This window comes from Fusarium solani (genome assembly GCF_023522795.1).
Source record: "Fusarium solani strain SB1 chromosome Unknown bctg00000012, whole genome shotgun sequence".
Taxonomy (NCBI): domain Eukaryota; kingdom Fungi; phylum Ascomycota; class Sordariomycetes; order Hypocreales; family Nectriaceae; genus Fusarium; species Fusarium solani.
The window spans coordinates 2,572,979-2,587,439 of NW_027072146.1; the positions used below are offsets into that span (position 1 = coordinate 2,572,979).

General features: G+C 50.7%; 5 protein-coding genes across 5 annotated transcripts; 2 read left to right on the top strand and 3 right to left on the bottom strand.

The window, feature by feature from the left end:
• Positions 1 to 148: 148 nt before the first annotated feature.
• MRS44_016883 (uncharacterized protein) lies at positions 149 to 1,459 on the top strand (the record flags this gene model as incomplete). Its single annotated transcript, XM_046270107.2, has 1 exon — positions 149 to 1,459. One exon carries the CDS (start codon positions 149 to 151, stop codon positions 1,457 to 1,459), a length of 1,311 nt encoding a protein of 436 aa, XP_046130517.2.
• Positions 1,460 to 1,675: 216 nt separating this feature from the next.
• On the bottom strand, positions 1,676 to 2,842 carry MRS44_016884 (uncharacterized protein; the record flags this gene model as incomplete). The annotated part of the gene is made up of 1 exon (XM_046279537.2): positions 1,676 to 2,842. The coding sequence occupies one exon, from the start codon at positions 2,840 to 2,842 to the stop codon at positions 1,676 to 1,678; it is 1,167 nt and encodes a 388-aa protein (XP_046130516.2).
• A 2,497-nt stretch (positions 2,843 to 5,339) lies between these two features.
• On the bottom strand, positions 5,340 to 7,637 carry MRS44_016885 (uncharacterized protein; the record flags this gene model as incomplete). Its single annotated transcript, XM_065618222.1, has 7 exons — positions 5,340 to 5,702; positions 5,758 to 5,811; positions 5,869 to 6,707; positions 6,769 to 6,835; positions 6,897 to 7,127; positions 7,182 to 7,543; positions 7,601 to 7,637. 7 exons carry the CDS (start codon positions 7,635 to 7,637, stop codon positions 5,340 to 5,342), a joined length of 1,953 nt encoding a protein of 650 aa, XP_065474294.1.
• A 2,024-nt stretch (positions 7,638 to 9,661) lies between these two features.
• Positions 9,662 to 12,210, top strand: MRS44_016886 (uncharacterized protein; the record flags this gene model as incomplete). The annotated part of the gene is made up of 7 exons (XM_065618223.1): positions 9,662 to 9,768; positions 10,026 to 10,143; positions 10,199 to 10,333; positions 10,378 to 10,991; positions 11,198 to 11,303; positions 11,452 to 11,993; positions 12,048 to 12,210. 7 exons carry the CDS (start codon positions 9,662 to 9,664, stop codon positions 12,208 to 12,210), a joined length of 1,785 nt encoding a protein of 594 aa, XP_065474295.1.
• Positions 12,211 to 12,890: 680 nt separating this feature from the next.
• MRS44_016887 (uncharacterized protein) lies at positions 12,891 to 14,093 on the bottom strand (the record flags this gene model as incomplete). Its single annotated transcript, XM_046278643.2, has 1 exon — positions 12,891 to 14,093. The coding sequence occupies one exon, from the start codon at positions 14,091 to 14,093 to the stop codon at positions 12,891 to 12,893; it is 1,203 nt and encodes a 400-aa protein (XP_046130512.2).
• Between the last annotated feature and the right edge of the window lie 368 nt (positions 14,094 to 14,461).

Below are 14,461 nucleotides of genomic sequence, written 5' to 3' on the forward strand. Positions count from 1 at the left end.
AGCGAAGCCCAGTCACAGTTGATTTCACTCAAACTCCTTTAGCAAGTCTCACACCATTCTTCATCTTAAACATATTCGAAATTCTCACTACACTTTGGCTAGCACCAAGTTGATATCGATGACGTCTCGCAAGACTACCCGCACCGCCATGCGCAAGAGCACCCAAGAAATCAGGATCTATATCGACGACTCAAACCTATGGATTCAAGGCCAGAAAGCATCGGCCCAAAAACACCGGTACCGCGTTGAATCAGACCCTACCTGGAGGTTTGACGCTGGCAAGCTGAAGAACGTCTTGACTCAGAACTGCGGCCTGCCAGCAGACGAAGACGTCAAAGCCATCGTTGACCTATATGGATCGACTCCCCCTAACGTTGAGTCGATATGGAAGGCTATCAAGTCTTGCAAGGTGGAAGTACACACGTTCGAGCGGAGTTCATGGACAAGCCGCGAAAAAGAAGTCGATGCCGAAATCATCGCGGCCTCAGTATCCGATGCCGCTGATCTGTACTACGAAGGAAAATCCGGTATTTTCATCATCGTCTCAGGCGACAAAGATCTCATACGCGCAGTTCTAAGGATTGCCAAGAGAGGATTCGAAGTACATGTCTGGTCATGGACAAACGGAATATCCGGGGCTTACACGCAGCCCAAGGAAGAATGCCGTCTGCTGATGGACCAAGGGCTCATCAAAATACACCATCTCGACGAACATATGGATAAATTCAGTTTTTACGAAACCGATTTCAATCTTGACAAGAGCGAAATACCTCCCCACAGTATTGTCATTCGGGATCCTTTGCCTCAAGCCGAGGTGGTCGACCAGGCTGTCAAGAGTCTCCACATTCCGCATTACCGATACCGCAATCAACCTCGTGGAGGTTCTCGAGACGACCTTATTATTATACCTGCCTCCGAGCTTGAGCATAAAATCCATACCGAACTGTTTCAAGACATAACGGAAAGACTCAAGCAGCACGGCCTCAAGGTTATGACATACGTCGCATATAACTCAAAACGCACCAAAGGCCCCAAAAATGGAATGATAGCGCCGAACCGCTTTAACACGCTTGACACGAACAACAGCGTCGAATCAGGGGATAAAAATGATGATGCGGGTTTTACGGTCGTCAAGACACGCCAGAAGCAACAGAAGCAGCGCCTAAAAGCGGACGAGAGAAAGACTCACAGCCGTTGCCACTGGCGTATGCATTGCAGGGAGGGCATAGACTGCAAATATGGACATACCAAGGAGGAGACGGCCGCCTTCAAGACATTTGGAAAGCGGGAAGCAATCAAGTATAAATTCTGCCCAGACGAAAATTGCTTCAAAAAGAAGTGTAGCTACGCTCATACGTGGGAGGAGTTGTTTTGTCCAACCTGTGACAAGAAAGGAGACCATGAAATGAGGAATTGTCCAGAGAAGAAGCTTCACTCTATTCAGAGGTATGCCAGCTGAGGGAATCTATGGTTATCACAACGCGAGAAACGGATCAAACAGTCAATGTCATAGTTTAGTCGATAAACTTTTATTACAAGACAACACGCATCTCAGAGGCTGCGTCTCAACATCAAGCTTGACATATGCGTATACTATATTCTATAATTGTTGAAAGGAAGTATCTCGGAGCCATGGCGGCTTTTGCATCTACATCATGCTGTCACCATCAACCTCTTAGAAGAGGGCAATGGCACCCAGGGCAACGATCATGCCAGCGGGAGCGATGCGGCCGGCACCAGCAGTGACGACAGGGGGGTTGCCACCAGTGGGAGTAGCAACAGGGCCGGTAGGAGCAGGGCCAGTGGCAGAGCAGGCGGTGGGAGTGATGAGAGAACCATCATCACCGAAGGGGCTGTAGCCAAGGCACTTGGCGTACTCGGCAGCGCAAGTGGCCATGTTGGCACCAGATCCGCTGCGGCACTTGTTGTAAGCCTCGGTGCACTCCTTGGCGCAGTCATGGACGGGGACAACAGGAGCAGGGCCAGTAGGGGCAGGGCCGGTAGGGGCAGGGCCGGTAGGGGCAGGACCGGTGGGAGCAGGACCGGTGGGAGCAGGACCAGTAGGGGCAGGGCCAGTGGCAGAGCAAGCAGTAGGGGTCTTGAGAGAGCCGTCATCGCCGAAGGGGCTGTAGCCCAGGCACTCAGCGTACTTGGCAGCACAGGTGGCCATGTTGGCACCAGGTCCGCTGCGGCACATGTTGTAGGCATCAGTGCACTCCTTGGCGCAGTCGTGGGCAGGGGCGCTGGGCTTGGGAGGAGCAGGGCCGTGAGGCTTGCTGATGGTGCAAGGGCAGTCGGTGATGGTGAAGGTGGTGGGCTTGGTGATGGTGTAGGTCTTGTTGTTGTAAGAGAGAGTGGTGGGCTCAGGGCAGTAGGTGGTGATGGCGGTCACGACCTCAGTGGTGTAGACGGGCTTGGTGGGAGCAGGCTTCTTGGAGCAAGCAGTGGGAGTAACCAGAGAGCCGTCGTTACCGAAAGGGCTGTAGCCCAGGCACTCGGCGTACTTGGCGGCGCAGGTAGCCATGTTGGCACCCTTGGCAACACGGCACTCGTTGTAAGCCTCGTAGCAGTGCTCAGCGCAAGCATCCTTGGGAGGGCCAGTGGCGGTGGGCTTGGCGGGCTTGCTGATGGTGCAGGGGCAGTCGGTGATGGTCAGAGTGGTGGCCTCGGTGATGGTGTAGGTCTTGTCGTTGTAGGTGAGGGTGGTGGCAGCCGGGCAGTAGGTGGTCAGAGCAGTGACGACCTCGGTGGTGTAGGCGATGGTACCGTTGCCGTAGACGGGCGAGGCCTTGGCGGCGCCGAGCAGAAGCCCGGCAACAGCAGCGCGAGTGGTGAAACCCATTGTGATTGTTGTTTTGTTGGTTGTTTTGAGCGAGTGGAAGCGTTTGAAGGCTGTAGAAACGAGTGTAGTTGTTTGGTTGGAGCGAGGCTGAGGAGAAAAGAGATGTTTGTGGCTGTCGGAAGTCGGGGTTTTATAACCTTTTGACAGTCGTCTGTTTGGGAAATGCATCCCCCTTTGTGGATATGCTAGACGACGATGATATCATTAAAGCTTCTAGTCTAGATCTTCTGGGGTAAACTAGGACGCGTCGGTGCTAGGTTCGTCTCATGCCTTGAAAGCAACGTCGTCGTCCCACACTGCAATTGGGCCGTGTCAAAGGTAGTTTTGCAATACGAGGTCTGTCCCCAATAGAAGGCCGTCGGATCTCGGCTCCGAGGGCCTTTTGACGGGTCGGTACCTGCATACGAGCCATGCATGGGCCGTCTCGTATCATCCGCTCTTTTTTCATTTCGGTCCGGCACATCGCATCCATCGGCCATTCCGAGCTGAAGTGCCGCTGTCTGCTGCAGGGGAAGCCGATGATCGATTGGTAATTTGTGGAGGCTCACAGGGGGTGACGAATTATTATTAGAAGCTGCCCTTCTCGATCTGATCCCTGTGCCCCTGTTGGGCTGGCGACAATAACATTAATCGACTAAATCATACCATGTTTGAACGTTAAAGGCATCCCGATGATCGCTCTATCCATTGATTGGCTATCAATCAGGGTTTAAGATGGAGGTGCGGCTGGTAAGCCATGTTCAGCTCGTGTCAACCCTTGCCCTTCATATCGTTCCAGAAACCAAGATCTCGGGAGTTATTGAGACATGACATTCCACGGAAGTGAGGAATGCATCAAACTACCCTGAAGCCGAGAGTCTGGAACTCTTTGAAACGGCGTAACAATCCAATTCAACTATTCTGGAATTTGGACTTCTGGGCCGTTGCGAATGTGAACCATATTTTGCATACGCACGACTACCCACTTGGCGGGTCGCGTTTCTACGCCCATTCCATATCTTGAGTGTAGGCATTGTAAGGAATCGTAAAAGTCCCGAGCTTTTCTGTGATAGCGGTGTAGCCAGTCTGTCTGTTGTACTCAATAGCCCGAGTTGACCAGATTGAAGGCATGCCTCTTGCTGGCGGTGAGAGATACGAAGTGCCCCCTTTCTGTTCAATTAGTGGAAAAGCTGACCCTACACTTTCACTTGCTTCGTATCCAATGATTGCCCAGATAAGATCAGGCTTCCCCTTGGGAGGCTACCCATTGGTGGCCGGGCGCCAGGGAGCTCGTCTAGATCCCCGATGAGCTTGAACAGGCGCTGATAGGCTATCCAAGAGCCACTCTGGTCGGGACGGAGATTTAACTAGTGGAGAAACGGATGATTTTCTCGTAGCCAGAAAATAACAAGTTTAGCAACGCATTTTGCATTGATAAGACAGCACATGAGCCTCGAACGGTTATGTGACGTTACAATGCGGTCGCCAAGTGATTAGATTTGCTACGATATAATGCTTATCGTCTTGTTTGGCTCCCAGCCCGACATTTTTCTTTGGTAGATAGTAGAGGCGACGATATATGCCCCGCGTATTTAGGGTTGCTTGGTGGTAGGGCGAAACCTTGGTCTCGGTGTGTATGGCACTTGGCGTGTGACTTGGATGCCTAAAGGACATTTTTTAAATCGATTACCAGATATCACTTAATCACACCAGCTGCCATTGGTGCTACAAAGGAATGGTTGTCTTAATGCCCACCTATGCGGAAGTCTGGACGCCCGTCTCGGAAATGAGCGACAAGGCTTGATAGACGGGCGAGGAGAAGCCTCTCTATGGCTAGTGTCGGTTTCTTGAGGTCAAGTGAGCATTGAGAATGGGCACCTCCTGGTTAGTGTCGGATTCACTCCATAGACTCGAAGACGATGTAGGTTGGCACCACGATACACACTGAGTGTGACTTAAAGCACTGGCGTTTCGGCGCCGACATTCTCGTTATCGGAAGGACATGGATTCTTGCCTCTTGTTTTTCACCTGTAATTTAAGTCTTACGAGGGGAATACATGTCAGGTACAATTTAGTATCCTTGCCCTTCTGTCTCGCGTATTGCATTTGCGCCGAGCTCTGTTGCGCCGACTACATAACCCATTTTCAGAAGCGCGCCTATGCTAGCGATTCTCAGTCCAATACATGAGTATTGGGCTGCGATTGCCCTAAAATGCAGTGACAGGATCAGGAGGCTTTAGCAGTGTACGAGAGGCTACCAACACTATGCCCCGCATAAGGTGTTTGGCGACACGGTAGGCAGTCTTCTGAGACTCGTATTCATTACCGAGATTGATGTGCTTTGGGGACACGAACTTGTATCTGGATACGAACTTGACATTTCGATTCGTGTAGATAGCTACCTACCTACTCTGAAGAGCTGTTACCCTGAATGGCTAACCGTGAGGGACTTCTTAACTATGTAGACAGGACTTGGTGGAATGCGGAAACCCTATATAGAGCTTGAAGTTCCCTGATCCTAAATGCCCGAGTCGCCCTCGAAAAGGTCTTCATGCTCCTCGTGCCACTTCTTCCAATCATCACAAACCCTGTTCGCCTCAATCATGTTAGGGGAGGTCGACGGGAAGAGCTTATTAGCATCACTTTGGCGCTCTAGAATCTGCAATGCTAAACCTTCCGACGCGTGTCGGGCTATGTGGCAATGCATGAGCCAGCTGCCAGGGTTGTCGGCCTTGAAGGCGATGACAACGAAGCCGCCAGTGGGCAAGAGCACTACGTCCCGGCGGGGAGGGTTGTCGAGGGTGAGATTGAGCCTGCTAGGATGATACTCTTGATTCTCCTCTTGCTGCAGAAGAGCAAAATCGTGCCCGTGGAGATGAATCTGAAGAGGGTTCATGTTAGATGACCTAGCAAGGAGGTGATCAAGGTCGACATACCGGGTGAGCCCTTGTAGCGATACTACTGTCCTCCATTGTTAAAACAAGATAGACCTATGAATACTGTTAAATCTGTGTTGGCTGTGTGGAGTTGTGAGAGGCAAGCTATACCCATTGCTCTTCGGTGTAGTCTTCGGGTATCACTACCCACTTGCGGGGAAAAGTGTTGACATGTGAGTCAAGATGCATCATGACTGGGTCAGAATAGTTGATCTGAAGCGGTCTGAAGTCTGGGTCGGCGGATTCTTGCAGTGAAAAAAGAGCTAGAGGATAGTCCACAAACTCTGGCCTCGTGCCTGCGGTCCTGTCAAAGGTGACATTGAACTGCTCGCCAGCAAGGTCGTCTGCCTTCTTGGCGTTAGCTGCTGGACCAACATACCACGGTATCTTGGGCCTCAGCGACGAGTATGTCTCGTCCGAACAGGCCTTGCTGATTCTGGTCCAAGGCCGGGATGTTGGGTCTGACGTGCTCGTGTTGTCGTATCGGAGGATGCCAGTCTCTTCATAGCCCGAACCTCCCGGTTGTATACCGCAGTTGTCTGCAATCCAGGTTCTGATCCAGAAGTTGCCGTCTTCTGGGATGGGGTTGTCATCGCCAGCAAGGGGGTTGGCCTCGACAATGACATTGTACCGCTGACCGATGCCGACCAAGACGGACGTGTTGTAGTATGGTTCGATGGGCACAAAGTCTGCCGTTACGATCTGAAGCCAATGATTGTCAATGGAGAAGACAAAAGTTGAGTCGAATGAGGTGTTGATCAAGCGGAGGAGGTATCTCTTTGGCCGCGTGGGCTTATCGGTGGGCGTCTTGTTGAAATGCAAGACATAATTGTCGGGTACTTCGAGTGTGGGAGTGTACCCGTAGTGAGACACGTTTCCTGCACCGTTGAGGAGGATGGTCTTGTTTCCCCAATTCCGGTTGAATAGAAGCTGAAAGGCGCTATTGTGAGCTTATTGATTGGTGTTAGCACTTGAATAGGTAGTCTGGCATCCGTGCAGGTATTCACTTACACCAATCAGTCATAAGCAGTGGGCGCTTGGAAGCGTCGAAGGGAGCAGATGATGGGCCATGAATAGTCTGTACAATCCATCAGCCGATATTCATGAGTAAATGACTGCATGTGGATGTTTTTGCTTACCAGTGGACCTTGTAAGCCATCTGCATACTGCACAGAGTAGTGACTATGGTACCAAGAGGTTCCGTACTGCGTCGTCTTGAAGCTGTATGTGAAGTTTTGGCCAGGCGCGATGGGACACTGGGTGATGCCATTGACACCGTCCATATCCATCGTCTGGTTTTGTCGTATTCCGTGCCAGTGGATACTAGTGCCATTGTCACTCATGCTGTTTATCACGGTGATGTTGAGGGTCTATTAAACAGTGAGCTTGAGACTCGCGTCATATGAGATTCGGATCTTGCTTACATCCCCCCAACACGCTTCAAGCCAGGGACCAGGATAGGACTCATTGAACAACTTCGCTGTCTTGAAGGGTTGGCCGTCGGCATTGAATGTCCCATCGGTGATGTTTAAAGTGTAGTGTCGAGTAATGCCGACTGGAGCAAACTTTTCATAGTTGGTGTGAATGTTGAACTCCTGGCCCTCTTTATTTCGAAGCCAGCATTCTCTGTTCTCGGGTATAGAGCAAGGGAACCAACCCTCCATTGCACTGTAGTCGCAAACAAAGTCATGGTCGCCTGGGTTTGCTGCTGGGGGCCGGAAGATTGGGTAGTGACCATGGTCAGGTTCATGAGTATGTGTGGGCGGCGCTCCAAGAGGACGCTGGGCTGGATGATGAAAGCCGTACTCTGACACAGGCGACATAGTCAGCCATGTGAACAAACCTACAACAGCATGCCAGAAACGGGCGAAGAGCGACATCTTGGGCAATGCTTAGGGGTTCGATGAGACTTCATCGAGGCGCGAGGGTCAGACGGGGGAGACAGTGTTCTAATGCTCCAGCCCAATACCAAAAGGAGCATGCACGTCATTCTACCCCGCGTGAGATACGCTTTTCAAGACTTCGTAAGCGACGGGTAGCTGCAGCTGAGAGAGAGTTTGTAAGCCTGCAGATTCATCCCACTTTTGATCAAAGCTGAAAGCGGGAGGCTAGCTGACAGTCAGATTGAGATATCCGGCAGATCATTCACGGGAGTCAATGGGCCTGCTGATTGGCTATGGCGTATGTGAAGGGCTGAGACATTCATTATTCATTGGCTATGGCTGCTGCATGAGACGGGATGGTGCGGGACGGAAAGAGACAAAAAGCCCTACGGCTCGTATTAGAGCGCGGCATGTTGAACAGTTCGGCAACCTGACACATCCAACGTGCATCCACGACACCCTCATGGCACAGGTAGGGGCGGAATTCGGGCCATTATTATGCATGTTCTGCGCTTTGGCCCCTCAGAGGGCTGTGATACAACTTTAATATCACACTTCCTGGGCGTCTCGTGCCCTGGAATGCTGACAGCTGTGAAACGGTTGGTTGTACAACATATGCGTAAGCTTACCGATGTCTGAATAAAGGTGTATCAAGACTCGGGTTTACGTAAGGACCTGATCTGCAGGTAGCATGAGCGGGCATGGAAGATCTCGCGTGGTTGCCTTACGAACATTACATCTACCGACCTATCGCGGGCCTATCTGTTGTCAGACAGGTGGTTACACAGCATAGTATCCATGCCCTTTCCGGCTTACCACCTTGATAAGAGAGACAGCCATTTTCAACCCTACCTAGAAGGTATGGTCAGCCCAACTTGAGGCATATAAAAATGCCGCGTTATTTGCCGACAGCTGTGGGATGTGCCATGTGGAAGCAGGGCGGTGGAACTCGCACAGGAAGACCGCCCAAATGAAGGCACCAATCAGATTGAGTCTTTTATGCGAGCTTCATAAATAAATAAGGGGATGGCCATTGCCGTCTTCGAAGCTAATCCGGTTCACATTGCTAAAAACGAGTTGTATAGTCTTGTGCATGACATAACCAGCCCTGCTGAGATTGGAAGGATGTTTGAGTTGCCAACGAAAGATGTGGGGTATAGAAATACAAGGCCCTTGTAAAACTCCCGTAAGGCAAGCGTGTTGCTGAAATGGTATATACTGTCGACATTTTTTCCCGGTGCAACCTGCTTGGAGTACATGCAGCACTCGAGGCGGTGTCGAGCACGCGTCTGCATGAAGCATTCAGATCAACTTCCTCATGAAAGAGGTCTCTCCTGCTAGATACGGTCTAGAACAAGTCATGCGACAGTTTTATTGTCCTGCGAATGCCCACGTGGTGTTGCCCTGAGAACTTGGTTGCGTGACGACTCACCTGACAAGTCTAGAAGACAGCCCCCTCTCCGCAGACTTCATTCACAAGGTCCAACGCAAGGAGCCTCAAAAAGTATTAAATATACAGGTTACTAGATAAAAGTAACGACTTTGAAAAATTTCCTCTTGATCCTCCGTTATGTTGATACTGTCTAGGCATAGAGGCACCCAAGGACCCCGGTTGGCACCCTGGCCGCATCCACCAGAACCTTGACTCTTCCTGTCTCGCATTTTGGGTATGATAAAAGGAGACCTATATGTGGATTTTTAATGCCAGGTTCCCCTATTTATTGCATCACTGTTCTTAATGTAAGACAACCTCATAGGTCGTCCTCGATCGTTGTAGGAGTTGCGTGATGGACACTCCCTCGAAGGATCACCCTCCGCCAAGCCCGCTCGACAAGTCGGGCAGGACGCTGCGCTCATTAGTCATCGCACGTGACTGATGTTGGGCCAACAGGTCACTGAATAACTGACTGCGCCTCTAACCTGGTCTTGAATTGGTCAACTTGCCATTAATGTCAACATGGTGGGCGTTAAGCATATCCAGCGTTGCGACCAGTGCCGCCAAGCCAAGAGGAAGGCGAGTCATGTTTCTTGGCCACAGGAACGAAGCTGACGACATGGCTAGTGCGACCAGGCTCAACCCTCCTGCGGGAGGTGTGGCCGTCTCGGCATACAATGCACCGGGGCTAATGTGCGCCAGTTTATATACGTCAAGGACCCATTGGCAGTCAGCATTCGCAGCAATCCTCTATCGAAATCAATGTCTATCGCGCAATCGCTGGTATCAATAATTGAGAGCCCAGGTTTGCCGTACGACATTCCTTGTTCTGGAGTTTTCTTCAGCCAGCTCCCTCAACGGCTGGTTTCCTGTCCGACCTTGGCAATAGCTACGTCTGCAATGGTGAAAACTCACCAATCTCTTCACAATCACAATGAAACACTTTACAGACAGGCTCTTTCCCACCACGGAACGGCGTTGCGGGCAGTGCGGAATATGCTTCAAGATCCATCGCAGGCTTATTCAGTAAATACAGCATGCGCAATCTATCTGATTATGGCTTGCCAGGTGAGATTTGACTTAGTTACTATGAACCTGCCTCCGTTGACTGAAATCGGGATAGGAGCTTCTTTGGGGTCCGGCTGTGCCTGCTACGCAACATATGGCCATGCTTTTGGCAATTCTTCGCAACGCTTTTATGGAGGGCTGGCTACAGGAATTCCACATAAGCATGTTGGTCTGTTATTTACCCACCATAGTGAGTAGGCTGACCTCCCAAAAACCTCTGCTAATAACAAGTAGACTTTCGAAATGGCGTATAATCCAGACCTGAAGCCCGAGCCTTGGTTCTACGAACTTATCGCGTGGTGCGCTGGTAACAGAAATGGTCAGATGACGGTTTGCGACTCCATCGCCATGATGGCGTTTGCCCAGATGCCTCGGTTCAATAGCAACCCGCACAAATACTACACTCAAATATCGCAAGCTTACAGATTGCTGAAGGATGAGCTTGAAAAGCTTAGTGTGAAGGAGAGCGGGCAGACTGAGCCCACTGTGTCGAGTACAAAATACGGAGAAGGAGCCCAAGGGCTGCCACCGGAAGATCCGATTCAAGTACCACAAAGAGACATGCAGACTCTTGGACCCTATACTACGATGCTTGCTGCTGGTGCATTGCTCAATCGATTATTACGGCAAGTGGAAGGATGCACAGAGCTTCTTATGAGTGAGATGAAGTCTTTCTGCGACGAGATTGTCAGTGCATCACAACAGGGATTCAAGTTCGGCCCGTTGGCGGCGGGCGTGATGCCCCAGACTATGGCAATCGTTTGGGCTGCATCGGAACCTTGCCCGGAGAGGAATAGCATCAAGGAAGCTGGTCTTGGCTCCTTGAACTACGAGATAGGGGTGAAATGGTTAGAGAGGGCGAGAAGGTTCAAGAGTGCAATAGATAACCGATCGGTCTGGAAAGATGTTGACCGAAGGTCGTATCAGTTCGCAGAGAAGAGTTAAGTTGGGTACCTGCTTGCGCAAGCGTTGGCATCATGAAAAGACGCAAAGTTCAAATACAAAGCAACCATATCTTCATCTCCACTGCTATCAGCACTAAACGGAGTGATAGCTTGCTCGGACCTCTCGGGCAGGTTCCATCTTTCTCTAAGCGCCGAACGTACGTGTCTAGTGCCGGTCAGACGTGGCGCAGCGGCTCATGCTGTCTCACTCCCCTGGTAGGAATCCACCTTGCAGAAATAGCGCAGGTATAAGGGACCATGTCACAACCACCACATGGCAGGCAGTATTTTTTCCTTGCTCTTGGGCTACAAGGGGAACTCGTCGCCAGCTAAAACACTCTGTATCTTGAAACATTGGTCTCAGTTTGTTGCTGTGATGGCCTTAGCTACAGGACAACCGAAGGGACAGCCTTCCCGCTTTCCCGCTGCGCTTTTCCACGCTGTTGGTGTTGCATCCTTCATTTACAGCTTCTACCTTCTCACAACCTGGAAGACAATCTTTACGGATGCATTCGGGTGGTACTTTCAGCTCCTCACTGTCGTCGGCCTCGCTACGTCTCTGCTGGCATTCACCTTTGGCGTCCTTGCAGACCTTACACTTAGCGATGTCTTTTTTGACGCCAAGAATGCCATGTCGATCTTGGCAACACCTCTCGAGGTCGTCATCTCTGTGCTTTACTGGTCGATAAGAGTATACGACTCATCCTTACTCATGCCAGGAGCGCTCGACATCGACCCTCTGCTCGACATTGGATTCCACCTTGCGCCAGCAGTATTACTGTCGCTCGATTTTGTCATTTTGAGTCCGGCATGGAAGATCACAGCTCGCGGCATGATGCCTCTGAGTGTTGCCTTGGCTTTGGTGTATTGGTGCTGGATTGAGCTGTGCTTCCAGCGAAATGGGTGGTGAGTTTACGAAGCAGTTGGATACCTACTCGTTTGTCGCTAATACGCAAGCAGGTATCCTTACCCACTCTTTGATCAGTTTTCAGCTCTTGAACGCAGCTTGATCTTTGTTCTCTCTGCTGGTCTGTTGACAGCATCCTCATCTACTCTTCAATGGGTTCATGGAGGGATACAAGGCCCCGTGCTAGGCCCAAAGATCAAAACCAAGGTGTATTGATGCTGGTGAAACGGAGATTATCTATCGTCGACGAGGGAAAGGCCATCTGAGATTCATGTACTAGTTATGAGAACGTTGGGATTCTATAGTGTTGTAATAGACATTATCACTAGAATACATGTGCTCATTTCTTCCAACTTTTGTACTTGGGCTATTTCATTCGTAGTTGAGAATGTCGCGAACTTCAAAAGAGATCACTCTTCAGTAGTCTCTCCCCACAAGTCAATAGTCGCTCATTTTGACACTTGTAATACTTCAAGTGTGGAAAATATTCAAAATACCTAGTCAAAAAGTACTCCTGCCCGTCGGTGTACACAATGTTCTTTCATTGAAGCTCCGAAGTTGTCTTAGTCTATCGATCAATATCTCTACCATCTCTCATTCATGGAACGCTGATATCGCATCTACCTGCTTTCGGTACTATAAAAAACTCGCCCACTTGTGTCATCATGTCATCCGTCATGCTGTGGTGCAGCTGTGCGCCCCTACACTCCCGGAAGAACAGGGCGAGTGCAAGACGAATTTCCATCCGCGCTAGATTCATGCCAAGACAACTCCTAGATCCTATACTAAAAGGAACATGGGCTCTCTTTAGTTCTGGAGTTGGATTGGCAAACCGGTTTGCGTCAAATCTGTGCACTCCGAGTTAGTCATTGTTGATCGTCATGTCGACTGAGCACTTACTTTTCTGGCTGGGGAAATACCCCTTCTAGGCGAGATAAAAGCCAAGACTGGGTGTACACTGTAGTGCCGCCGGGGATATCCCACCCGTCGACAGAGATGCCGCCTGGGGGCACCAATCTCTCGACGGGAGCTCCCGTGGGGTTGTATAGTCTCAACACCTCTTCAAGAACATTGCCCAACAGTGGCAGAGCCTCAACTTCTTTGGCTGTAAAGCCAGGAGGGAGGGCTGCCACTTCATCTTCCACCTGCTGTCTCAAGATGGGATGTCGGAGAACCTCCCAGACAGCATATGTCAACGTGGCTGCTGTGCTGTCGGAGCCCGCTACTATCATCATAGCCGCCTCCGATCCCATCTCGTCGTCATCCAAGGCTGCCCGTCGGCTCTTGCTGTTGTCTTCACTTAGAATTCGGCCAAGCATTGTGGTGGTGCACTTTGGTGAATGCCGCAATTCGCCGAGGGCAGCCATCACAGGACCGAACATGACCTCTGTGCAGCACACTACATCCCTGACCCAGGCAATGGGAGACCACCTGAGAGGTGACATAAGGACCTCGGGCAGAATGGCCTGTAGCATGACCTTCGTGTTGACCTTTTCCAGGGCTTTGAAGACTGGCGAGTCTTGCCCGCCTGATTCTAGCAAGTCAAAGGACTGTCCAAATGCCATTTCAGTCATGACATCGACCGCGAGGCATCGCCACCACTTGTAGACGTCGACTCTGCCATCTTCGGCCTCGGCCTTGATCTGAGAAACAGCCATCTCAACTAGCCGCCGAATTGTTGTTTCTTGGTCTGCCCGCACGGCGGTAAGGCTTCGACCCAGGATGCGTTTCCGTTGAGCGTGCGCTTGAGGATCTCGCATGGTGAACAACATAGGCGAGTGGCTGAAGCGAATCTTGTCAAAGACGGGAGTTTTGGTGCAGTGGCTACCGACACCATGGATTCTGTAGTAGCCATCAATGCTGTTGACAGAAACGTCCTTGGGCCCAACCCTCACGACGGAGCCATGGATCTTGTGGAGTCGTTGCAGATAATGACGGCTGGTACCGACCAGTCGGGCATAGAGAAAGGGAATATCTGTGAAGCGTGTGTACCATGGGCCAGGAAGAGAAGAGACTGAACTTTGGGCATAGTCGAAAAGAATCTTCAAGAGAAATATCAAGGGAAGGACAACGATTGCCAGTGTCACAGTGACAGACATGGATGCGGTTGGAAGAGAGGTTCGTCTGGGGATGAGAGATGCAGGTCCAAGCAACAGCAGAGTTGCTGGATACCTTGTAGACAATAAATTAAACGCATGAAAGACAAATTTAGCACAATCACGCCCGATGGCACACGTACGACAGACAATTCTAGCCCGTGCCTTTGTTGGTGACGAGTAGCGCTTACTGGTTCAAGCTCCGCTTGATTGCAGGGTAACATGGATGAACCTCAGACATTTTTCAACTTGGAATCAATTACGTGAGACTTGTCAATGCGTCTAGAACGATCTAACTTGCCCTGCCCTGCATGCGGAGCGTAGCTAAGTTGCCGGGACTCTATGGGTCTGATAAAGGCATCAAGGTGATT